General features: G+C 38.8%; 1 protein-coding gene across 6 annotated transcripts; it reads left to right on the top strand.

Moving 5' to 3' along the window:
• Positions 1–312: 312 nt before the first annotated feature.
• On the top strand, positions 313–27,077 carry snap23.1 (synaptosome associated protein 23.1). Of its 6 annotated transcripts, XM_030127184.1 has the most exons (10): positions 493–630; positions 5,560–5,567; positions 9,004–9,118; positions 14,707–14,748; positions 15,021–15,069; positions 19,345–19,462; positions 20,501–20,533; positions 20,719–20,886; positions 21,425–21,569; positions 26,040–27,077. In XM_030127184.1, coding segments are annotated over exons 2-10 (735 nt in total). In that variant the 5' UTR covers positions 493–630; positions 5,560–5,565; the 3' UTR covers positions 26,103–27,077. The 6 variants fall into 6 exon arrangements, with proteins under 6 accessions (XP_029983047.1, XP_029983045.1, XP_029983043.1 ...); XM_030127187.1 differs by lacking the exons at positions 493–630; positions 5,560–5,567 and adding an exon at positions 313–444; XM_030127185.1 differs by lacking the exon at positions 5,560–5,567 and having other exon boundaries at positions 490–638; positions 20,504–20,533.
• The last annotated feature ends 576 nt before the right edge of the window (positions 27,078–27,653 follow it).

Raw genomic sequence — 27,653 nt, 5'->3', positions numbered from 1 at the left:
GCTAGTCTCTGTAAACCTATGCTTTTGACATAGAAAAATATGGTGATAAATTTTCAAACATGCAATAATATAATTTGTAAACTTAAAGACTTCACAAAGTATTTACAAAAGTGAAAAGGACAAAGGTTTAATTTATAGGCAATAAAGATGTTTTTTGTTTTTTTTTAAGGTTTCCCTCTGCTTATATCAGAATATTTGTACTTTGTATATTCCCTTGCTCTTCCACTGCCACACCACAAGGTACCCACTGTCAAAGTACAGTATAAAATGCCACCGTACTGGAATCGTCATATTTCCGACGGACCCTAAAGGCACCAGCCGACACACTTCGGAGCAGACGACGGAGTCACTGAAGGAATCCAGAAGTTGTCAGGTTGACAAGTTTACATTCCTAAAAGAAGAAGGAGGAGTTGCGAGGACGTTTTAAGACAAGGAAGATTAACCGTGAGTATTGACTGACTGGGTATATAACTCACTGCCCTTTTTTCCACTCAAGTAGTTGTTTAGTGGCAGCGTTTAGGTAGTTGACAGGAAAGCGGAACTAGCTAACTAGCTAGCTAGCAGCAGCTAAGTTAACGACCTGCGTGTGTCCAGGCCAGTTTATGAGATTGGAACACGACAGCATCTTTTCAAACAATGTAAGAAAACGCTTATATACTTTGGGTGACTAGTTGACACAGTTTTCTATATTTTTAAAACTCTTTAGTAGTTCTTAAAAGTGTTGTGTTGTCACTTTTCTGGCATGACTTCAGTGCTTTGGGTGTGGGTACTGTGTTTTAATGCTACAGGTTTGAATATTTAGCCCAACGTCACCTGTCTGTCAAGTGACCACTGGCTCATTTGTGTCACTTATAATTTGTGTTTTTCTCCGTAGATAATTGACATCAGGTGTGTTCCTAGAGCATCAAACCTATTTAAATGTAACAAGGGCGGAGTTAACAGCAGCTGTTATGTTTTCAGTTCAGCTGTTGTGATAATCCCTGAAACCTTTATGTCCACGCTATTAACAATAAATAATCCTTAAACAATACAGAACATTTATATTCAGGCTTAAACCTGAGGCTTCCCCATATCAGCATAATATCACCCTTTTGTTTTGTGTATATACTTTAGCATTATCAGTCTGTCTATCTGCACATTTCATACACACACAAAAAAAGTGTCATTTTCCAGCACAGGTTGTGAGAGATTTAGTTTTACAAAGGGTAAAATTATTTACAAAAGGTGACCCTTATATTTAAATACGAAAAGATAACAAAGGAGAATATGTGTAGTTAGTTAGGTAATGACTAAGACGTCAGTTGTGCAGAGGTGGAGGAACAGGTTTGGGTAGAAGAACAAGAAATGAGTTTCCTTGTTGGGAGTTCGAAGCAGCTTACTGGTGCTGTGAAGAAACAGACAAGACAACATGAGTGGGTATGTCCTCTCTTAGGCTTGTTAGATTATTATTATTATTTTTTTTACCCTGCGGACACAGTATGACAGAGTTGTTTTTTTTATTGAGCGTGAAGCGTGAAAATAGGCCTTACTGTTAGATGATGATGGACTTAAATTGAACAAGCAGCAGAAAGATGTAGTATTTACTCATGTGTGGTGTAACCTCTAAATCACAGAGTCACCAGGACAAATCAATATCCAGCAGCTATACACAAGTTTGCTTGACTGGCATAAGTAATTGGTGTTTTAGTGTGGGCATGTTCAACTGCTGCTGTGGCCTCAAGAGCACTATATGTGTGAATCCTCAATTAGTGTTTAAACTCACATCAGGGTCTGGCCAAGTTCAATAATCTGTTAGAAAAAGCAGTCAAGCTCATGTGAACTAGGTGCCCTCTCTTCTGTTAAAAAAAAAAAAAAAAAAAAAAAAAAAAAAAAAAGAGGGAAAATGCAGAGTCAACAACATTAAATCCTCTGAACTGACTGCCAAGGAGACTATCCATTTTCCCTGTTTTTTTTCCCTTTTCCCCTCCGGATGTTTAGCTGCTGCAGGTTTGAAAGGGAATGTGAAGTTCAGGGGTTATTTTCAAAACAGGAAAATGTCACTTGAATCCCAAAGGAAGAGGAGGACAGGAGAGTAAGGAAAGGAAAAGGGAATAAAGAAGCGTTTCCTGAATGTTGGTTAGCTTCTTCTGCCTTGTGATTGCGCAGTCTTTATGCACCACAGGAAACGAGCTCAATTCTTTGCCGATGATGATTTTGATCTGGTGTTGTCTTGTGAACTGAAGCTTGTCTGAGAAAGCCATTATGTTTGTCATATCAGAACAATCTCTAATGATGCAACTACCATCCTGTGAAGGTCATGTAATTTGCAAATTAGATTTTGTCTGGATTGGATTTACATCTGCTCCTGCATTTAGGTGGTTAGCCAGGCTTGCTCATGTTGTAATCAAAGCAATAGCTGTAACACTTTATGCATCTTGAAGCTGATGACCTCAAAAAGCACATCATAACCACAAGCTTTACATATGATCTGTCTCCGGGAAGTTATTCTGCCTTTCAGGGTATTTCTTTCAATCGATTACACTTTGTGCTTTCACTAAACTTCAGTATTCTTGGTTTTTAGTTCCTCAAACTCGGGGCCTTGCTAGTGCTAATCCATTTGGTTTTTTGCAATGTGTAAAACAACCTGTAAATTCAGACTGATGATGCGTTTCATCACTAGTGGCTGGTCTTATTCAACTGTTCTATCCTTGCCTCATCACACAACAGGCAGTTTCTCATATTAGTGTGATGTTACAAAATCTAAATATGTATCTGAAAGGAGTGTTCACAATGAGCTGTCAAAAAAGTGACTTGGCATAAATCGGCTCTTTCATCAATGTCAGAATCTATGTTTTGAAATTCTAATAAAATTACTAGTTAAAATACTGCGTGTTGCAAAAAATGTTCTCATAACTGGAACAATGCAGATAAATATTTAATTGGAAGTTGGACTGTGTGCATAGGGTGATGTTGTAAGTTTTGATTAGTTCTGTACAATAAACCAGATGAACTGCTGTACCGTATACTGTACAGCAAAAACTACAGGTCAACTGAGAATATAATGGTTCAATACAACTGTTCAGAGAGGAAAAAGCAGGTAGCTAAGTAACCAGTCAATACCGCTGTTGGAAATAAAAGCTGAAATGAGGGGGGAAATGGCAGAATTTGAAGATACCTAACCTCTGAAACTCTCTCTTCTCAATCTCAATCAAAAGACAAAATATAAAGATGGATGACGTGATGATTTTTCATGCTGTGTAGAAAAGTGAAGTCGCTTATGTTGAGGCACAACAGAGCACTAGAATCTCATGGAGTTCACTGCTGTTGGAATCTGATTAGCCATTGGTAATTACAGCTGTCAGTGGTGTATTTAACCCTCCTAATTGTCTGAAAATATCTGTGATTAGACAAAATCTGCGTCACAGTGCAGCTTTCCTACAGGCTGAAAACATGGGCAACAAGTAGATGCAGAAGTCTCATGTCCTCACAAACCAACTGAATTATAATATGATTACAATATGCTGAAAGGGAATTATGGAATTTTTGCCCAATTATGCCAAAAACACTATCAAGCACTGTAGCGCTAAGTCTGTGAATTTATTAGAATCCACTAACTACAGAACTAAACACTGAAGATGAAGTAATGAATACTTAATGTACAAGTGTGTATCACTGAAACCTCAAAATTAGGTAAACATTATGTTTTAATTATGGAAATTAGTCTTTTAAAAGTGCAGGGTTTGTGAATGATTTGCTTTTAATTGTGTGTGTGTGTTTTCTGTATCTGTTCTATAAATATTGGGGGGGGGATGCAAAATGTGTAGTTTTTAGTCAACAATAACAAGAAAAAGTAATAACATCACAGTGTTTCTAGTGGAATTGATCTCTTGGTGTGGTGTGTGTTATTGGGGGTGTGCGTAGGTCAGCTGAGGTGGGGGTGAGGGTCCGAGCGGGTCGACATGTCCTACTTGTCCATGCAGCCACAGCAACAAGAAGCAATGAAGCCGTTTCCGTGTTTGTTGCTGCTGCGGGCATACTGCGGCTGCGTGGAATTCTGAAAAGGCTCGAGTGACGGTTTGGTTTCGTTTTGGTATGTAAACCAGTTGTGATGGAGTCAGCTTCGATGTTTTTCACCACGCGGAAAGTGATTCAGGTGCATAAGCACGGAAAGACTAATGGACTCATTGATATTTAGGTTATGACTCGGGTTTTACAGATTTGATGAAAAATTGGTGATGAACGTCATATGCTGCTTTAAATATTGGGTTTTTAATTCCAGTTGAGAAATCTAATATCAGTCACAACTGGAGCGACATTTGACCAGTACTGATAGTTTTATAAAATATACTACTGGAGCTGATTAATTGTTCAAACTGGTTAATTGGTTTATGTCTGGATAAAATAAAAGTTGGAGTGCTTCACCAGACAGCAAAGTATATAATAGGGATGTAATGATATGAAAATTTCATATCATGGTTATTGTGACCAAAATAATCATGGTTACCATTATTATCGCGGTATTGTTGAAATTGTACTTAAAATGTTCAAAAAGTACTAATACACACACTGAAATAATTTAACCAAGTTGTATTTAAAAATGAATAAATAAATAAAATAATCGGTACAATGTCCCTTCTGTGTCAGAAACATTCAAATATTAACCCTTAGTGGTCTGAGCCTATTTTGTCCGTTTTTCAGTCCTTTTGATTTTGCCTTTATATACTGTATAAACAAATGTTTACTATACCCATGTTTGGGATCTGTTTTTTTTCAGCACAACTTCATCTATATCATCTGTCTATTATTTTTTCACTTTAACCTTCTATTAAAAAAAATATAAAAGGACAGAAAACACAAATATAAAATCCGATTTGAAAAGTGTATATAATTTATTGCATAAATAACAGACAGATGCTTAACAAACCTTTTCAAAGACTTTAAAAGCAAATATTGGTTCCAAATATTAGGTATAGAAAATTAAAATTGTAATAAATTAAAACTATACTCAAATATTTGACATAAAAGCAGATCTTTACATAGGCATTTCTTCCCTAAAAGTGCGGTAATCAAACACGGTTATCACGATAATTAGAATTTAAACCATAATACTAACCGTCTGCAATTTTACTGCGGTTTATCGTTATACCGGTAATCGTTACATCCCTAGTATATAATATTGTTTACTTGTAGAAGCGCTACAGATACAGGGTGCTGTGTTGAGAGTGGACCTCTGTCGACCCTGCGGACCCTTAATAACATTTTGAACCTCATGACACAATAATTGATTACAGTCCTCTCACCGTCTTTGCAACATTACAAACACAGTTGCAATCCACCTATGTAGAGGTGGATTGCAACTGTCCCAGTTGCCCAGTTGTCTGTTCTTGTTCAGGGACCCCACACACTTTTTAGAAGCGACTGTTTACAAGGTCAGTGTATTTACTTCAACCTTCCAACCAGCTAACTAGGTGTAGTGTGTCACTGCTGTAAGACAATGCCAGTATCCAGCCCAGAGAGACCCACGTGAGCACGTGTCTGTCATTAGGATTAGTTTAAATCATCACAATAAGCCATATGGATTGGATAATAATTAAAGTGAATTAAAGCAAAGTATCAAATTAGCCTTGATCAAGTAATAGTATTTTTAAACCAAGTGTTTTAATAATGCTGTATGTTAATGAAGTGTAAAGATAATTTAGGGATGAATATGACATTTAATAGATTTAAAAGATATTTTCTTGATTCTTGAGTACTTTTATATATAATATGTGATTGTCATAGTGAACTGTTGGAGAAGTGTATTCATGTGATCAAACTGTAGTTTGACTCACAGTTTGGGACCTTTGTTGCATTTGTTTCATCTTTTTCTTTTGTTTTGAGGTATTTGGGACCTCAAAGTTAATTTTCTCTGCTGTGTGAGCTGATTTTTAAATCACAGTTTTGTATTATAGTAAACCCCAGTAATGTTTTGCACATTTTCAAGCATCTAGTCCCATGATTGTGATTTTTCCTATCACCGCCTCCTTATCTCTGTTCCTTCATTGTTAGCATACGTTCTGAATGCCACAGTGCAGTTAAGCTTTACACTAACAAGGAACTGCTCTAGGCTCACATAAAGATAAATTTGCCTCATAATTGAGAAAAGATTTTTGTTTTCCGTTGTCACCGGGCCTGCTGTGTGTGGTCAGACTCGTAATTACCCAGGAACAGGTAGGAATATAATTTGTTTAGGTTTTGCATCTTTTCCTTTTTGTACATACACTCCTGGTCAAAATTTTAAGACCAGCTGAAAAATTGTAAGAATTCACATTTTGCACTGTTGGATCTTAAAAAGGTTTTAAGTAGAGTTTCAAAATGCAAAATGAGAAGAAATGAGAGTGAGACAAAAAAAAAAAATTGAGTTAACAATTTATTGAAAACAACAATTAAACTGAAATAGGCTGTTATCAGTCAAACAAAAGTTTAAGACCACAGCTCAGAAAAACAAAAAGAAAACCCCCCTAAAATAGGAATAAAAGTTTTTAACTCTTTCAGTGCCATGGGCCGATTAAATCGGCTTTACGAATACAACCTTTAAAGTGCCACGGGCCGATCAGATCGGCTTTGGAGAACACGCCATATTTGTGTACAAACAAACCATCCACCCCCATTTCTTTCTCACATTTCGATGACGTTCTTTCTGTGTCCCCCTTTTGAGACCAATCAGACGGGAATTTGAGGTCACGCGACCGAATAATATTTTTATATCTTTTTAATGTTTCTTATTCTCCGGTGTTTCATCAGAGGGAGCCCTCCATGCCGGGGGGCGGCTGTGGACTCCGGGGGCTGTGGCGCCTTCTCTCACTGGGGTCCGCTCCTTTCTGGTGGGTGGGGGTCCCAGTTGGCCCTCTCCCACTAGTTGGGATGCGGGGCTGTGTTGCTGGTGCCTGGTCGCCGGGGTCGGCGGCTGCCTCCTGGTGCGGATGGCTCCCTGAGACAGCGCCTCCTAAATTGATGTTTTACTTTTACTTGTACATTTTTGTTCTGGTCTACCCGTGCTCAGTCAGTCTTCTTAAGTATGTGTGAGCTTGTGGGTTTGCATGTATATGTGTGTGTGTGCGGGTGAGTGGGTGGGTGTGGGTGGGGGGCGGTACTGATTTTTAAACTGATATGTAAAGCACTTTGTGCTACAGTTTTTAATGTGTGAAAAGTGCTATATAAATAAAGATTATTATTATTATTATGAATTATGCAAATTACGATCAATAATGAATCGGCTGCGTCCGGTGCGTTTTGAATCTAATTAGCAATCGGTCGGATGTTACCGAGCGGTTTCCTGCAGGATTCTTCAAATATTATAAAAACGAAGCGAAATACTGAAAAACGGCCAAAATCTGTGGCACTTTTAAGGCTTATTTGCCCCTTAACTGTCTGGCACCGAAAGAGTTAAAAAAAGGATTCAGTAATGAATATCTCCACCGTTCTTGTTGATTACTTCAAAAATTTGTTCCAGCATGCTTGGTTATTGTGTGTGTGTGTGTATGAATGTATGTATGTATGTATTTAATTAATTAATTTATCATTATTATTATTATTATTATTATTATTATTATTATTATTATTATTATTATTATTATTATTATTATGGGAGTGTTTCCAGGAGGTTAGTGGGAACATTGCTCCAAGTAGTGAAGATGGCTTCACGGAGGGCATCCACTGTCTAGAACTGATGTCCATTTTTGTAAACTTCTCTTGCCATTGTGAACTGCAGCGTTGTCCTTTTTTTAAACCCAGTCATTACCACACAGACGAGGGCCCTCAGTCATGAGGGATGCCCCCTGTAACATCTCCACATAGCCAGCCGCCGTTTGACGCCCCTGCACAACCTGAAGCTTCATTGTTCCACTGAAGGAAAAAGCACCCCAGATCATGATGGCCATGCCCCCTCCTGTGTGCCCCTAGAGAACGTCTCCAGTGGGATCTCCTCTTCATGCCAGTAATGTTGGAGACCATCAGGAGCGTCATGGTTAATTTTTTTCTCATCAGAGAATACAACTTATGTCCACCTTTCAATGTGCCATGTCTGGTGCTCTCTTGTAAAGTCCTAATGGGCAATTTTGTGGCATTGAAGGAGACGAGTCCTTCGAAGACACTTTTTGTTCTCAAGTCCTTCTCTGGCAGAGGCCGTCTGATGGCTATTGGGCTGCAGTCGGCACCGGTAATGGCCTTAATTTGGGTCAAGGGTTGTCTCGTGTCTTGATGGACAGCCGGTCGGATCCTCCGGCTCAGCGCTGGTTAAATTTTTTTGGTTCTACCACTTGACTTTTTTGTTCCATAACCCTGAGGATCTTTTAAGAAATTCAAAATGACTGTCTTACTGTATCCAACCTCAGCAGTGATGGTGCATGCGAGAGGCCTTGCTTATGCCGCTCAGCAATCTGACCATGTTCAAAGAGAGAAAGTTTTTTAGCCTTTGCCGTCAGGATGTCATGACATTGTGAATATCTGACAGAAAATAAAGTTGAATCCACATTTTTGCACAGATGTTGACTTTTAAAGGCTGTGGTGTTAAACTTTTGATCAGCAGATGAACAGCCTATTTCAGTTTAATTGTTTTTCAATAAAGTACTCACTCCAATTTTTTTTGTCTCACTCCCATTTCTTCTTTTTGTATTTTGAAGCTGTACAAAGAACCTTCTTAAGATCCAGCAGTGCAAAATGTAAATTCATGCAATTTTTCAACTGGTATTAAAATTTTGTTGATTTCGTTTGGAAAAAATCTGCTAAATTGTGTTTTTAAATACATTTTATGGCAGGGAACCATTTTGTGAAGCAGTCTTTGGTTTGCTTCTTTGTTAAACTTTCTTTTTGGCCAGCAGTGTTTTTGGCTTTTTCGTCTATATATGTCATAGAAAATGTTTTCTCTCCTCTCTTATTAAGTCAGTTTCCAGATTTTCTTTTGGGTCACAGAGGTTTATATTTATGATGATTCCCTCTGGTATGGTGGTTCTGCGTGACCTTTGAACTTATGCTCTTCTCTTCCAGGCCACAAAACATCGAGCTCGGTGCCACAGGAGGACCCTCCAAACAAGAAGGCAGCAACATGGACGATATGACTGTAGAGCAGATCACCATGAGGGCTAACCAAGTGACAGACGAGGTACGGAGTCACACACAAAACTCACACAGTCCCACTTTTTTCACTCTGTATAGATTTCATTGTCTTGTTGTTCTTTCGGCACTATGCAGAAACACACTCAAAGTGATTCTCGACCCAAAACTGAATTCTAAAAGCAATCTGTTTGGATTGTATTGAGCTGACATATGGACAGTACATAGGTAGATAATGTTACAGGGTTAGTTTGAGGTGTTTTGTGTGCTGTTATCTACTACCAGACTATATCACTGTTGAAATGAATCACACCTCTGTTTAAGATGACCAGAGTAGCTGTTCTCTGAAAAATGAAACTGCCAAAAGACTCAATTTCAAGCCCGCAAGGGAGGCATGACAATATGTCAGACAGAGTATTGCTTTAAAGTATAATGGAACAACTAATTCACTAGGGGTGTGTATTGGCAAGAATCTGGCAATACAATACAAATCACAATACTAGGATCACGATACGATATACCACAATATATCATGATACTGTGAAAAAGGCAATTTTTTGTTTCTTTTTAAAGAAATTATTATTTCCTGGAAGAATTAAATTAAATTGAATTACACCAGAAATATGCACAAATATTAAACACATTTTTATTTGATCCCAGTAGGATCTAATGTTATTTCACAAAACGTTCCTGTGTTCAGAATGAAATTCTGTTTTACAGACATTACAATTTCAGATCCTGTTCAAATGTTCATATTCTATTAGTTCACAACTAACATCAGAACAGTATTTGAGTTCAATCCCAACAAAGGAACTACCAACCTTTATTTAGTTTGAAGTATAAACATATCAAGTAAAGGTCACACAACTAAATGAATTTCTAAACATATTCAAAACCGTCATAAGTAATGCCATTGTTATATTCCTATTAAGTCATAGTCTTTCTTCAGATTTTGTCTCACTTCAGTGCAAAAACATGCACTTTGTCCTGTGTAGAGCAGGAGTTGCTGCCTTTCACCTCTGAAAGAACATGGGCCACCAGTGACATTCATTGCATTCACAGCTGATTGCTAAACTAGGCAGTAGTAGGACATGTGTGAGGCTTTCCGCCTAATTTATCCTGATAACTCCCTTACCCCTCTGTGGTTTTGACACTTTGAATGTTGTCAGCTATATCTAAGCGTTTTATTATCAAGGAGATAATTGTTTAATCAGCACTCCAGGGCATCATATGATCAGCCATCTGATTCAAATGCAGGCGAATTGGCTTACTCTAGCGAGAGTTGGAGCTGTGCGCTTCACCTTCATCTAATTTCGACTGTACTAACTGTATGTGTGTGTCTTTTCTTAACTGTGTTCTCTGACTTAACCTGTGACTTTGTCTTTTCTCTTTTCTTCCTCTTCTCGCTGCTGCTGCCTGGTATACTGAGTGCTCTGTCTCATGTCCTGAGTGTAGGAGATCATAACAGGGACAGGCCGTGGGAGGGTTCGACTAATTCTACTTACCGTCATGGCTTTGGGTAACCACTCCTATCTGATACATTCAGAGCTTGGTTGACAGTGTAACAGGGCAACATCAGAATTCCTTACAGGGAAACACTGTCTTCAGGTAGACAAACATAAGCTTATCACTTCAAGGCCAAAGTCATGTAGTTGCAAACATCTGCTTCAGCATTGGATCAAAGACGTGACAAACACATGAAATAAAATGAAACAAATACAGCGAAAACAATTATAGCCCAAAGCTCTACAGCTGTATTAAAAGTACAGACAAAACCCTGGTGGTGGAACAGTAATAGTTAAATTTCATCATGAAAGCTGTGTACGTGTCTCGTTGGAGCTTGCACGTATCTTGCCTAATTGTGTATCCATTTAAGCTACCCCAAATTAATGATAAAAATACCACATTATTGTCTGTTTGTCAAAGTCTTGCCATAGCACTCCAATCTGGAAAATTTGGCTCAGGCTTCTATTTCAAGCTTAATTGGCCAAGTTCAAGGACTTTTTTTCTGCATCATAATGTAATGTTTATCCACCCAAGCCATGTTCTGGCTAAGCCAATATAAACCTGGCTGAGCTCAATACATCCCTCTCGCCAATTTTGTGTTTGTCTGTTTCTCAACTCGCTGATTAATGTATTCAGAGCAAACATAACACAGAGAGAATGAAGAATCTGGTCCCCACTCCCTCTCTTGTTAACAGTTCATTAGTGATGATAACAATGGAGTCATGCCCCGAGTCACTTCCGATGCCTCACTCCTTTTGGATGCTGTGTTCTCTGCACAGCATCTGCTATTAATAGAGCCACAGAGGCACCACTCACCTGAACAAACTGCATTCCACTTTGTCTATGTGCTCTTGTGTTTTTGTCTGTGTTGCAGTAGATTGTTAACCATGTCAGCTGATCAGCACAAGTTCAGATATACAATAACCAATCTTTATGGTTCTTTTAGGCAGACATTTGTGGACATCTTGGATGTTTCAGTGAGACTTTGAATGCTGACTATGACAGGATTTGTCATCATGTTAAAGGTGGTGCAAAGGTTTAGTCAGGCAAACTGTAATTTGAACCTTCTTTTTTTCGTCGTGTGAGTGACACTATCATTCATAGTTGCTGTGTCCACAACGGCGCACTACAGAGTACACACTTTCAGTGTGCTATTTAGCCTTATATAGATATTTGGCATTTCTTAAAAAAGTCACTGAAATTGTTATTTGATTAGAAAGTGCTTCATTTAATTAATCTACATTACCCCTGTGGTTCCAAGAAGGTTGACTATGCACAAATCCTATCCTTTTTAAATTTTTTTTTTGATATTTCATGATTCACATTAGGTTTTTCCATTCCATTAAAAGGCTTTGGTGCAGCACCCAAGTCACTGTAGGCACTACCTAAGCCAAATTAAAGCAACATCAATGTAGAGAGCATCCAGTCTAACTAAATGACTTTTCTTCAATCTAATGGAACCTAATGGTAATAGTGAACTAATTTAGCTAGCTTTGTTTTAAACCTTTTTAGGTTTGTTAACCTCAGCTTTTTTGTTGTATACAATTTTTAGGTGAAAATTGGAATGTGAAATTCAATTTTGTGTCATTGAAAAATGTAAAACTTTGTAGTTGGAGGACACTAAAACCCCGCACACGTGACTAACTCTTTCTCAGATCTAGTCTCATACTTGATCTTGATGGAAAACTATGCACATCAATGCAGTATTTGTATTTAAAGGATAGTTGTGGAGTTAAAGCCTACTTAAATATTGTGAATATTGTGACTGATCCATGTGAGAGAGACTTTATAAGATTAGGTCAATCAGCATGTATTAAAAAATAAATTAATTGGCACAAGTAACATTTTAAGCAAAAGTGTGAAACAGTCCCTTGTCTTTCAATTCTGAGAATGACTTCGGGGTGACTGGACATTAGGCAGTTTGAAAGTGTCTTTTCTGCTGTTTTTATCGACAAAATAGTGAAAATAGATGGCATAATAACTGATGATAAAGTTTTAGACAATGTAAAAAATTCCGGTTAATGCTTCTGAAACCCTCACGATTTGGAGACAAATTGAACCAATGTTTTAATTTTAAAATAACTGAAAGGTTCATTGATATTGAGTGTCATATTACAGTATGGATTTTCCATTGCAGTGTCTGATAACGCTGATTGAGAGGCAGGGCACACACACGAGGTTCCATCTCATTTTTCAACATTATGAATAAGAAGGCTTATGAAGGGTGTCGCTTCCTTTATGTTTTGTCCTTATCACTGGAATCTTTCCATTTCCTCTTTCCCTATTATCCTTTTGTTCTGATGTTTTCCTCTCTTAAGGCCACATCCACACCACAGTTAGTTATTTTCTCATATGAATCAGGTCCAGCCATTGTCAGGAATTATCCTTTCTCATACATAACAACAGGATACTGTTGGAGTCAGACAAATTCTCACTTAACTGGAAATACTCCAATCCAGCATACAAACAATACATTTTAGTTTTGGGCATGGAGTGGCATGAAATGATACTAACAGTTTGTAAAGTCCAGAGTTATTTGGCCAGATGTCCCCGCTGTGGGGAAAAGTCATGATTGAGAGTGCAGAAGGAGATGGAGCACTTTTCTTTTGCCAATGGGCCTGTTCAGGGTATTTGTGAAACAGAGCAGAGCAGGACGAGTTGATGCACTGCATGCAGGTCAACCAAAAACAATTTTACACATTTTAAATAGTAAAAAAAAAAAGAAAAAAATGGTATATGGTAAATATGATGATACATCCATTTAAAACTAGAGGCAAGACTTATATAGAATCAAGCTTGCAGTGTTTTACTATCTTCTCTGGCTCAGAAATGTTTTGGCATTCAGTAATGTTAGCTGTGTAGCATTATGTGCACTGCAACACACATTTCTGTGTAACTTTCAGATAAATGAAATCCAAAGATGTATTCCAAGTACTTTCTCTGGTTAAAACACTGTAAAGCAGACAGGTATTTCAGAATGAATTAATCTGTCGTATCTTTTCAGATGTTAGCATTGACTAGGAAGTGGCTGAATGCTAACAGTAGTTAATGGGTATCATCAGATTCTCTGTGTGTACATGTCTTGAGTATAGTGTTATGACACTATCCTCACCACAAACAATGTGAGCTTTTGAGCTGACATGAGGAAAATGGCCTCCGTGTGATTATGGTCTATGACTCTATTCAGACATGGGCTGTACACTAACTGTACAAGACAACTGTCAGGTTGGGAAGTGTGTTTTTTTCTTTTAATGCACTTTTATTGGATCTAAGTTAATTATTCCTACTGTAATTTCAGATTTGCCTTTATAATTTAATAATCTTGTGGGATAGTTCTTTCCAACTGTCTGGTCCAGCAGATTTGGACATTTGTGTTCTTGTACCTTGTACCTATTCTCTATAGATACTGCCTTGATCACCATTTTCACACTGCCAGTTCAGTTTGGATTTTCATATATATATAGATATATAGATTTGGATGAAAATTTCAGGAAATGTTGATACTGGCACAAGGAACAAATGATGACATTTTGGTGGTGATTGGGGGTGGGGGGCAATGATCTGCCTTGGCGGAGGTCTGCGCTGTCCAAGTGCTTTTCTAGTTTTTTTATCTGATTTAAGAACATGTATAGAAAGATTTCCATCAGAAACCTAGAAGGTCAGATTTATGCTACAACAAACAGATCCAGAAGGTGAACCCTGGACAAATATGTAACTGAAATCTGATATATACATCTTACATATCATTAGCCTCATCGTATAATTACCAAAGTCATATTTTTGGCCAAATTGTGATATCTGCATAACTTTACTTTCCTGACACTGCTGATTTATTTTTTATAGATATCATAATTTGGCCAGAAATGTGACTTATTGACTTAATTATGCCATGAGGCTAATGATATACATATACACATAGCAGTCAAATATATTATTAATTTTTCCTTTCCAAACAAGTTGTTGTTTGATATTAGGGAGTAAAATTTAAATAAAATACTAACTAAACTAAAGAATGAACTGAGGTGCGATTGTACTCCCAATCAGCTTGTCTCTCTTAGTTTGTGTTTTCTTTTTGTAAGGAATGTGCTCACCTTTTATTATTCACTAACCCCTGCTGTTTTTGCTCCCCAGTCGCTGGAAAGCACTCGGAATATGCTGCGGATGGCAGAGGAGGTAAGACTTTGCTGACAGTATACTGTTCCCACTGACCAGAGTGTGTTCATGTTGGTTTGTTTCTGGCCCCTTCATGGATTAGATTCAGGAAAAATTCAGCTCAGACAATGCTATCTTGCTTGCAATATGACATTTTTTACTTGCATTGTATCACTTTGTAAATTCTGTGTAAGCCAAAAATTCATTCTCAAATGCATCCAACCTACTGTTGCCTTTCAAACACAAAAAAAACATCTGATTGATTCTGAATTTGTGTGTTTTTGGTTTTTCAGAGCAAACAGATGGGTGTCAATACCATGGTGATGCTGGACCAGCAAGGAGGTAGATACACAATATGACCACTGCTAGTTCTGATGCCTTTGTGTTTTTCCTCTCATTTTTTTTCTAAGCTGTTAAATATATTTCTATTTTTTTTTCATCTTGTTTTTTTGCTTTCCCAAATCAGTGTTGATAGTCATTGTTGAAAATATATTTACATAGTGCACATTGCATATCATTATCATTATGCGATTGTGATCCAAACTACAAACCCCATTCACAGAAAGGTTGGGACGTATTCTAAAATACAATAAAACTAAAATCTGTTTTGTGTTTATGGTTTTGAAACCATTAACACAATTACTTAAAAGATGAAATACTCGTCAAACATTGTCAGTTTTCTCTGACAGTTGTGTTTTGTACATATAAACAGACACACTCAAATGTTAGAACAGAGATATGTTTATTGCTGTGTTACATCTCCTTGCCTTTCAATGCACTCATGAATGGCAGGGGTTTATGGATGTGTCAGGAATTCCATCTGTCCTTCCGTCTAAGATTTTTGTCATCCCAATTCTCGGACACTGTTCACCTGATTCTTTTAAAATTTCACACGTGTTCTTTACAGTCTTTTTACATCTTTCTTTTTCTTTTCTATAATAAATAAATAAATAAATAAATATATGTTTTTTACAAAGTTTGAAAAAGATTGAAAGTTAAGACTCAAAGTTAATCCCTGGGTGGGCAGGGTGTCAGTGAGCAGGAGGGGCTAAATGTTGTGCAACTGGGTGGGGATATTTGTAAGCTCTGCTTTTTTGTCACTTGTTTATATTATATATACATTATATGGACAAAAGCATGGGGCCACCTACATATTAAACCTAGTTCTAAATCCATAGGTACTACTATGGAGTTGATCCACCTTTACAGCTGTAACAGCTTCCACTCTTCTGGGAAGGCTTTGAATAATATTTTGGAGTGTGTCTGTGGGAATTTTGGCCCATTCATCCAGAAGAGCATTTGTGAGATCAGACACTGATTTTGGACAAGAGGGTCTGGCTCATAATCTTCACTCCCCTAGGTGTTTGATGGAGTTGTGGTCATGATTTTGTGCCGGCTGGTTGAGTTCTCCCACACTAAACTTGTCTGTCCATGACTTGCTTTGTGCACTGGAGTGCAGTCATGCTGGAACAATCGAGCACCTTTCCCAAACTGTTCCCACAAAGTTGGAAACACAGAATCATTCAAAACGCCACGGTAAGATGAAGAATGAAGATTCCCCTCATCTGGAACTAAGGGGCCTAGGCCACCCTCAGAAAAACAGCCCCATAGAATCATCCATCCTCCACCAAACTTCACCACCGGCACAGTTCAGTCAGAAAAGCAGCGTTCTCCTTCCATCCCTCGTCCATCAGACTGCCAGATAGAGGAGTGTGATTTGGCACTTCACAGAACATGTTTCCACTGCTCCAGAGTCCACTGGCGGTGTGCTTTACACCACTACGTCTGACTCTTGGCACAGTGCTTGGTGATGTAAGACTTGCATTCAGATGCTTGACTATGGAAATCCACGCCATAAAGCTCCACAGTCTTCGTGCTGATATTTCTTTCAGAAAAGGTTGAATGTCTTTAGTTACAGAGACATTGTTGGTGACCTTTACACACTATGCCCCTTAACTCTCAGTGACCCTGTAAGACCTGTGGAACTTGACATGGTCTGAGGTGCTGTGGTTCCTAAATGCTTCCACTTTGTAATAATACCACTCACATTTGGTCATGGAATATCTAGCAGAGCAGTAGTTTGACAAACTGACTTGTTGCAATAGCATCATCCAGTGACATTTCAGTAGACACTCTAATTTAGTGAGCTCTGTAGAATGACTGATTCTCCCGTCAGTGTTCATTAAGGCTGACTACATGGCGGGGTGCTGGATTTTGTACGTCTCTTGTAATGGGAGGTAATGAAACAATTCAGTGATTAAGAGGTGTGACCCAATACTTTTGTCCCCAAAGTGTTTATATTCGTCTGTCACATTAAACCCAATATCTGATTTTTCTCTGATCACAATGTGAAATGTGGACTGGTCTGACCGCAGGACATGTCCACTCTCTTTTTACACACTGAGATTTCCCTGGACTCATGCATCTCTTCAGTGTGATGTCATGTGGATGCTCAAAGACTGCAATTTTTTGTAGTAGTTTTGTTCTGTGATGAAGGACAACTGATGACGAACGGCCCGATCACAATCCAGGGTACCAGAAAGGGTGCACATATAGATAAAAAACAATAATGCTGTATCAAAAAATCAGACAGGCCATTTTATTTGTCTGATATTTCTCTTTTAAAGTCCAAAATATGTTTGTATTATGGTGTCTACTATAAATGTGTCAGGCTTGTACCCCTGTCAAATCAGAAACTCTTTGGTGTACGGACACTCCAGCCTAATAGCCTCCATATTTAATGCCTACAAAGATATACAAGTGTTTCAGCACTCAGGAGAATCATGCATTGTTTATTGCATAGATGTGGTGTCCAAAGCATGCGTGCTGAAAAATTCCATATATTGACAGAAACAATAAAATCAGAGCCACATATTTTGAATATGGTGTACGGACACTACTTGGTGTATGGACTCTACCAGATTGGAATGGAAATCTGTCTGAGCACATGGTGGCATCTGTGTTAGATCTGGAACTAAGTCTTCCTGGTACAGGAGGAAAGAAACATTTGGGAACAAGTTAGAACAGTAGATCTATAAGGCATGTAGTCCCTATTATTGGTGGAAGTATATTGGTGTACGGACACTACATGAATTTGGGTGAACGCACCATAGAAAACATGCGGTTCCACGTAAACATCCGTTTGACACATTGTTCCCAAATGTTCTGCAGCATACCAGGGAGCAGAGCCAAATCTGTCTAGTTGTGCATATTTAGTCCTAATAATACTGAAAGAACAGGTTCCCATTCTATTATTCCAATTAAAGGGCTGGAAAAGAAGGGTTTTCACAACAAAATGGTTGATTGTCTTAATACTGAAAATAAGAATTGATAATCAAACAGCTGTTCAACAAAAAGGATCAATAAATGAAAAGCAATGTGATGTGTGTATTTTGGAATAAAAAAGACACAGGAGTTGAGTAGGAATTATTGAGTTACCAAACATGATGATGACATAATAATTTTGCTCTCTTATAACAGTAAAATTGTGCTTATGTTTTCAAGCTCATTGGGTCGCCATTTTATTAGTTTTTATCCAGTTTTCTTCAAATTTGGAGGATTGCAAGATCTAGTAATAAGATGGCTAAAGAAACATTTTGGGAATGGTTTTGGGGGGATCTTTTTGCAATACTGATTAATAACCGATACAAATATACTTGTACACCTTGATTGTGATCAGGCCATAAGCCTGTGTTTTATTCCCAGTCATTATACTTTTACCTTTTTGTGTCCCAGCTTTTTTCCAGAATGCTGCAGGCATACAAATGTACAAAAGCACAATTATGTTGCTCGGTGAAAACAAGGACATTTTTTTTTCTTTTTCTTTCTTTTTTTTAATAGAAATGTCTCATCCTTTCTGAAAATGGCTTTGTAGAAGCTTGTTGTCACAGTATTATTAGTCTCATACTGTTTGCATTCAGGGGAGAGACTCCGTGTTTATGTACTTGAAGACTTTCTTTTGAGTTGCACTCAGTTTTCACAGATATCAAAATACAAGATAATTAAAGCAACATTTTGATACTAATGCATTTTCAACAAGCATCAGTCTTACTATGATAACGACAATAACTCAGCTGTTCGGGAAAAAAAAAGACTGAAGAAAGTGTTGAAATAAGGAAAAACAACATCAGTGTGTGAGTGTGTGTGTCTGTGTTTTGCAGGAATACAGTATGCAGACACAGTTATGTAATGAGTACTATCTGGTATTGAATTAAAATTTTTATGTAGAGTGCATCCCTAAATATTCATGCACTTTTATCTGTTTGTTCTCTGGTTTCTTTTTGTCTGGTTGTGTTTGTTTGCAACTTTATGCAAAAGTTTGACCAAGATACTGTATGTGTCTATAAATGTGCTTGTGTAATTATATGTTATACTATCTGCGGTTTGTTCTTTTTTTGTCATCTGTATCCCTTCCTTTGCTGATGCAGTGACCCAGTTATTGACCCACTTTAAGAGTCCTCACAGGGATCATTAAAGTTTAATTACATTTCTTCTAAAAATGGATAAATAAAGGTGATAAACAAAATAAAATGAATGTCATGATCAAGCTCCCAGCTTCAGAGCTGTACCTAGGTGCAGAAAACCCTGAAACCCATGGTGTGTGTGTGTGTGTTTCAGAGCAGCTGAGGCATGTGGAGGAGGGCATGGACCAGATCAACCAGGACATGAGACAGGCAGAGAAAAACCTGACCGACCTCTCCAAATGCTGTGGCCTCTGTGTGTGCCCCTGTGACAGGTACAGCACACACACCTAATCTCTGTTGTGATGCTTTTCAGATGCTGAGTTACTCTGTTCAGTCAGTTCTTATTCCACTGTTTTGTGCTGGATTGGAAATAAGGCTGACTGAGAAAACAATGATGATATTCATTGCAATATAATTTCACATCACCATAAATATCATCATATAATTAGATTTTTATGACGCCATTAGGCTTTAATTCACCTACATTGTCTGAAACTGAAATACTTCAAAAATATTTACAGATTATACTTATTGGGAATCAAAGTAAATGACCAAAATAATGAGTAAATCTTGCGTTTGTTGTCCTGTACATCAGTATTCGATTGTGTGTTGCATTATTTGCATCCTGTGTCCTTCATGTCATTTTCCTCATGCTGCTTTTATGTGCTTTTCATCTTGATGCATCTTTCACAAACATGGTAATAATGAAAACGCCAAATAACATCTGGGTTCCTTTGTTCTCGAGCAAAAATCATCCTTTTTAGAAATAATGATTTGACATTTATCATTCTAATTTTCTAATGTTAATGTTTTTGGTTGTATTTCCCAGCTCTAATTTGAAAACCTTTTCATTATTCATGGTCCTTGAGGCTGTTTTTATCCAACAGACTCAAACTAATCTTCACAACAAAAGCAGTTGTACTACACGGCAAACATACAGGAAAGCTGTAGCAAACAATGTTGAACGTCTGTTTTCCGGTTTTACAGAATGTGTTTTCCTGAATGTGGATGCCTCTTTTTCTGATAAATCGTCTCAAATGGAGATGCTTTAACTGCAGCCGTGTGTGTGAGTGGAGTCAGTATTGCCTCATCTTTATTTGTATGAGGAGGAAATGGGCGTTTTATGGTCAAATGAATGGGAGGAAAACCCAGACTGTTAACATGACAGGTGCAGTACACTCTGCTGAGCATGCTTAAAACTCCATGAAGTCCATGAAAGCGTATCAGTGTGCAGCTCCAGTTTGTGTGCAAAGATTATATCGGGTTCTTAACATTGAAAAAAATCTCTCCAAAATGCTTTCACATTGGAGAAGAGGATTCTTTGATGATTACGAAAAGATAAGGTATGGAACCTTTTCGACTTCATCGATTTAACAAGCATTTTTGTAGTATGACAAGTATTTCTTTTTCATTATGTAACCCTTCTGTGGATGCTCCTACTCACTACTCTGTATGATGCTCTTAGAACTTTTCTTCACAGATCCCCTGGAATTTCTAGGTTCCTTCTTACATCCTGTTTTTCTTTCAGGGTCTCATCTATTGAGAACGATTCGCGATACAAGAAAACCTGGGGCATTGGAGGACCAGAGGACGATGGCGGTGATGGCTCGGTTGTCTCCAGGCAACCGTCAGGTGTTCGCAACGGCCAGGCTGCCCAGTTGAATGCCTCGGCGCCGTCAGGCCCCTACATTAAGAGGTCAGGCTCTGCTTGCTTCACTACATCCATAAGCTTTTCACTTATTTGTACATGAATTGTGAAGAGAAATTCTGATATTTATTCTCTTTGTACAAATGATCATGTGTTGCTTTCTGTTCCATTCGCCTGTACAGAACTGGGTCAAAGGGCTTTTGTTTACTCTGCGCCTTATGCATGGAATCAGCTGCAGAAAGACTGAATTAATTTCTTCGAGCACTTTTAAGTTCAAACTGAGAGTTCTTGAGACCGACTTCATAACTTGCGCTTGTTTTTCTGCTGGGAAAATGTTATTCTTGCATTTTATTGTCAAATGTGTCCGTTATATGTGTTTTAACTGTGTAATCTTGTAACTGTATGTTGTATTTGCTGCAGCCTATCTTTGCCAGGACTCCCTCGTAAAAGAGGTTCTTAATCTCAATGGGATTTTTCCTGGTTAAATAAAAGTTTAATAAAAAATATTAATAAATTAGTGGTTTCAGAAGCAGTTTGATAACCAGGAAAATCAATATAATCTAATGTATGATCCAATTTGACACAGGATAACTAATGATGCACGCGAAGATGAGATGGAGGAGAATCTGGAGGCGGTGGGAAGCATCATTGGAAACCTGAAGACCATGGCTGTGGACATGGGCAGTGAAATAGACAAACAGAACAAACAGATCGACCGCATCACAGAGAAGGTACGGGTCAAAGGCTCACAGAAGTCAATGTATCCTTGTACTTGTGAAAGTCTTCCACTGCACTTTTCCAAGCAGCTGTGTTAGAGGCACTGGCAGATGGTTCAGAGGTGTGTTTAAAAAAAAAAAAAAAAATCTGTTCTTCTACAAAAAACAATGCTGAGGTGAAGACAAACATGGGAACACGGTGGATACTCATGGGTCTGGAGTTGGCCGACCATGGAGTTGTAGGACTTAAGGGTTGGATCCCATGTGCTGGTGGACTATAAATATTCAACCAGAAGAATTACAATCCACACAAAGACTTAGAGTTGTCCCCACAGCACCTCATGGACCAGAAGTCTCTAAAGATCTTAATGACTAAATGTTTGCCCTTTATAAAAACAGTCAAGGATACAAGAAGTTCAGTACATGTTTGAAACTAAGCTGAGCCCTGGCCAAGGGCGTTGTGTCTGCCTCACAGCTGTACTTATATGTACTGGGATTGTTCTGAATATTAATGATTTGAATTAAATGTGATGTTTTTGTTCTTTTTTTAAACTTGGTTTTAGATCAAAAGATCATTTTTGCTGCTTTTAACATCAGCGCAGGTTGTTGAACTCTGGCTCATTTACAGATTTGAATGTTTGTGTGGATTCATGAACAGTGTTACCATTAGATTGTCGTGAAATATTTACTGCCGCAGGTGGTAGATATCTTTGGTCCCTTTTGGAATTCTTCCACACTATATTTCAGAAACTTATATCTTTATAGCTCAGTCTAGGTTGTGAAGCTCCAGTGAATAAATGCATACAGAGTCGAGGCAAAAGTCAGATCGAGCAGAATTGGAGCCGCATGAAGTGTTTATTCTTACAAAAAACAAACATTGAGTTGACATCTGCAGAAGCAACTGACTTTTTGCCCTGGGAGACCATTTTTATATTGTCAAAAGTAGGTTGGGTTTCGCTACAAACCATACCCATTTTTATCATATTTTGAACTTTAATCTAGTCATGTCTGAACCCCCCCCCCCCCATTAGTTTGTCTCCGATAGGGTATGGTTTTTGGTGTCTGTCGGGATTGGCCAAAATATGTACATATGCAACTAATTCCCAGTATTAGTTTATCATATATTAATATTAAACTTTTCCCAGAAAATGTAAATTATTTCCTAGAATGTCCAAAATTTCCACTCACGTGTCCTTCTTTTGTACACCACGTTTTCCGAAACTTTCCATGAACTCACGTGTTCTTTCTGCCCGCCCCGTTTTGTAACTTTACACAATTTCACGTGTTCTTTCGATGGCTTCACATGTTCGTTCTTTTGTGGGTCTCCCAGGAAAAAGAGTCAGCTACTCTGGTACAATCCACACATTACACTGAGAATAACTTCTGGCAGGCAAATGAATACAGGTTAAATACTTTTGAATACAAATTGAATACTTTTGATTAAAATACTGATTTTTTTTTTTTTTTTTTTTTTTTTTTGACACCACAAGATCAACATGAAATGAAATTCCCCATTTTTCAAGAATCACACACATACAAGAATCAGACTCACCCAGATGACAGACCCAGGACATAACTGCATTTACTGTGTGTATGTGATGTGTGTATATGAACTGCACCGGGTCAGTCTGAATATTTAACTGGAGCACATCAGTCCACACAGGACACACAGGTCCTGGTCTGAAACAAAGGGCAGTTTGTGTGGATCTGATGGGTATGTATGACGCCAACCCCATGAACGCCACACAGAACATGTGTTATGCCCACTGTCACACGAGGTGGTGGCTCATCAGGGGTTGTGGCTGAGTGATGCTGCCTCATCTGAACTCCAGTCTTTATGGAGGAACGTCAGCAATCCCACATGACACAGGAGTGGAAGAACATCCCAGCAAAGCACTGGGTCTATTGAACGTCTGCTCTTAAACGGCCCTCATGTCAGTGTCACTAATGCAGCTGCAAAGTTACAGTGAAAATATTTAACAAGTGAAATCTCACTTTTGTGAACCACTGTACATTAGATGTTTTCATGTATAATCTATTTATGGTAAAAAGAACAATTGTAATCATTGTTTTTCTGTTTAAGCCTTAAACATTTATACACTGTCTGAACAAAAAGTCCCTTACAATACTTGATGAGACCATGTTATCTGTGATTACAGAACCCACCCACCAGGGAGTCATTTATGCCACACAAAGCTTAGGTAGTGTCACAATAAATGTTACAACATGCATTTCCATCCAGACTTGTATTAACTTTTATCTACATCTTGTATTGATGACAGAGAGTCAAACCACTGTGGAAAGTCTTCTCCATCACTTCCCAAAGATCCTCAGTGGGTTTAGGTCTGGAATCTGAAATGACATCCTGTGCTCCCTGAACTACACTGAACCAAAATATAAATGCAGCACTTCTGTTTTTGCTCCCATTTTTCATGAGCTGAACTCAAACATCTAAAACTTTTTCTGTGTACACAAAAGGCCTATTTCTCTCAAATATTGTTCCTAAATGTGTGTTCGTGAACACTTGTCCTTTGCTGAGATAATCCATCCTCCTCACAGCTGTGGCAGATCCAGATGCTGATTAGACAGCAGGATTATTGCACAGGTGGGCCTTAGGCTGGACACAATAAAAGGAAGGCCACTCTAAAATGTGCACTTTTACTGTAGTGGCTGGTCCAGGGGGGTCAGATAAAACCAGTCAGTATTTGGTGTGCCCACCATTTTCCTCACACAGTCTTCTTCATGAATTCTCTGAAACCCCTTTGCAGATGGCTGATGGTAGAGAAATGAACATTCAGTTCACAGGCAGAAGCTCTGCTGGACATTCCTGAAGTCACATGACCAGTGCATATTCCCTCCAAACTGGTGACATCTGTGGCATTGTGCTGTGTGAGAAAAGTGCACATTTTAGAGTGGCCTTCCTTTTATTGTGTCCAGCCTAAGGCCCACCTGTGCTGTCCAATCAGCATCTGGATCTGACACAGCTGTGAGGAGGAGGGATTATCTCAGCAAAGGACAAGTGTTCACTAACACACATTTAGACAGATTTGTGAACAATATTTGACAGAAATAAACCTTGTGTGTAGATCTTTGAGTTCAGCTCATGGAAAATGGGAGCAAAAATCAAAGTGTTGCATTTATATTTTGGTTCAGTGTACTTTCCCAGGATCCTGATGAGCCTGATAAACCCCAACACAGTCCAACCTTTATGTTTATCAAACTGAGGGTTATTTTAGAAATGACTGCAGCACTTAAAGGGTACCTGTAGTGAATTTTCATTGCTAGCTGTTTCAGAAGATCACATATAATACTAGCGGTTCTGTCTGGTAACTTATGTCAAAGCCTGCTGTCAAGTACACGTGAGTACTAAGTCACTGCTCCGTCCAGCACCGGTAGTGGCGCAGACTCGTATTGTCCGATTACCCGGGCTGGTCACTGACCCTGTGCAGCAGACACCAGTCTGACACATTATGGGCCAGTGCTGGGTCACATCTGTGGGACAACGGTGGAGTGCAAAGCTTATGGCAACACAAACGAGTGCCAACACATGCTTTCCACTCAGTGTCACTCACTGACTGCTGCTTGTTTACTTGTACCCCCATCACCTGGAAACAATGAGGATATGTCACTTACAGCCGACTATGGCTGCGCCCCATAGGTTCTGCCTCCGGCTGTAATTCACATGATAAAAAGTTCCAGTGTGGTGCATTTATGACAATTTATTTATTTATTTTTTAAAATTTATTTCTTGTTGCTGAATTTGCGCCCCTCTTGCTTACAAGTAAAGCACAATTAATGTCGTAAGCATGACCAGAACAGGTTCACTTTAAAGCAGTGGTTCCCAACCTTTTTTGGCTCGTGACCCCATTTTAATATCACAAGTTCCTGGCGACCCCAGACATTCAAAACGGAGACATTTTTCTCTTGGAGATGTCTTAGTAGGGCCAGGCAGGTGAAGAAATCTTTCCATTCTCTGTTCGGTCCAGTTTCGACTGTGTCCAGGCAGGTTGAAGCGTAGTAATGCATGAGGTCACATGATCGGGTCAATCAAGACATGCCCTCTCAGATGTTACCTCCTGCATTTTATTTGAACTGGATTTCTATTAGGAAAAATGTGTGGTGTTTTAATATTAATATTGAATCATTAAAAAATATTTTTATTAGTAATTTATTTACTTTTTTTTTTTTTTATCAATTACTAGAAATTTCAGGCGACCCCATATGAATTCCAGGCGACCCCACATGGGGTCCCGACCCCAAGGTTGAAAAACACTGCTTTAAAGGGTTAAACAGCCTGTTGCAGCTGAAACATATTCATCGCTATGGGGATGTTTTTTTGGCCAGGCAGTGTACATTATATCTATGTAAAACATTTCTTTAAGTATGTTAAATGTATTTCCAGGCAGTAGTTCACAATAGAAACAGTCAAAGGACGAACGTCACCTTAAACGTTCCATTCAGTCACATTTCTTTTCTCTCTTTCAGGCGGACATGAACAAACATCGCATTGACGAAGCCAACCAGAGAGCCAACAAGCTCATCAACTAGACAAGGAACTCTGCTTTTGCCAGTTTTATCAACCTTAAGCCTCTGCCGTCACACACACACACACACGCACACACACACACACACACACACACACACACACACACACACTCATGCTCTTTGAATCTCAGTCAGGAAGAATGTTTTATTGCCAGCAGTGTCCTTGCCTTTACTGCACTAAGATGTAAATAACGTAGTTGAGCCTTTGTTTCCTGAATCGGACCCTCCTGTCGGCACCGAGCAGAACCTCCCGCACCTTTTCACCGTCAGCGCTGAAACTCTGAGCGGCAGCATCAGAACACACACACCAAACAGGAAGTGTCCTTCTGTCGCTGCTGTTGGATCCCAAACACACACCAGGTCTGTTGTATCTTCTCTGGACGTGAACAGGAAGGGAAGGAGCTGCTTTTCTCCGTCAGGCTCTGTTCGTTTTTTGACCTAATGTTTTATTTCAGAATGTCCGAAGTGTCCACGTTTGTCTGGATCCTGCTCCATACTCATTTACTGTGTTTTGATGTAAACAGCACAGCGGTAATTTCTGTTGTACGTCACTGTCCTGTGGTCATGTGATCTGTGAAACCGCTACACGGCGTCCAATCAGAAAACCCCGAGTCTGGTGTGAACCGAGTCTATCTGAACGAACTGTGTGTAATTATCGTGTATTATTTAGATTATATGCTTATTTAATTATTCCTATTGAGCAGAAATGACATTTGAGTAGAGTTTGTTCAACCCTTTATTCACATGTCATTTTTTTTTTTTTTCGTATTTCAGATGAAGCTATTTCAAAAATGAATAAATATATAAAATGCCGTGCTTTGGACTTAATTGTGGTTAATGTTTTCATGCTGGAATTCAAAGCACCTACCCCTGAACGATAGCAATTTAATATTATTTAGTCATTTTCTGACTGACGGGAAGTCAAGGTTATTGTAATTATTTTCAAGAAAATTGCACGGTGTTGACCTTGTGTTAAAACAACACTTAGAGCAATCACTTGTCCTTCAGATGTGAAGGAGGGTCAGTAACTGTGTGGAGGGGGGGGGCCGTCAGAACCCCCCTCACAGCTTTTAGTCATCGTAACACTGAATACAGGACACCTAACAGTTGTAATTCGCCGGGATGATTTCCGTGATCAGTTGTGTCATCTGTAAATCCACTTCTGGATGTTGTATTTAGCGTTTCCACTCTGGACTGCAGTGTTGATCTGAACACTGGAACAGACTGGAGCCGTCCACTCTGCTCATCCAGCTGAACTCCTCCGGACCTCTTGGTTAATCCAGTTTTTAACCCCAGGAGGAAAAGACAGCGTACTGCAGGACTCCTACACAAGGCAGACGGGGCACGAAAAACACATTTTCTCAAGTTTCTAATCAGTCTGTGACAAGTACTGAATGAGAACAGATGATGCACAAACACTCGGCGCGTCACAGCTGTCCTCTGTCGTATCTTCGTGTCATTAAGTCTTCGTTCACACTGTAGGCCACAGGTCGCTCATTACACTGGTCAACAACAAATTTAAGTTTTTTGAGCTGATTTAGGATAATTTTGGTG

This window comes from Sphaeramia orbicularis, chromosome 22 (genome assembly GCF_902148855.1).
Source record: "Sphaeramia orbicularis chromosome 22, fSphaOr1.1, whole genome shotgun sequence".
Taxonomy (NCBI): domain Eukaryota; kingdom Metazoa; phylum Chordata; class Actinopteri; order Kurtiformes; family Apogonidae; genus Sphaeramia; species Sphaeramia orbicularis.
The sequence above is the reverse complement of the archived record's forward strand: the minus strand, read 5'-3'. Positions and strand labels throughout refer to the sequence as shown.

Bases quoted from the DNA above. Each gene is read 5' to 3' on its own strand.
- snap23.1 (XM_030127183.1), top strand. The intron at 9,119-14,706 runs GTACGGAGTCAC...TTTGCTCCCCAG, and splicing joins CTAACCAAGTGACAGACGAG to TCGCTGGAAAGCACTCGGAA. The intron at 14,749-15,020 runs GTAAGACTTTGC...TTGGTTTTTCAG, and splicing joins TGCTGCGGATGGCAGAGGAG to AGCAAACAGATGGGTGTCAA.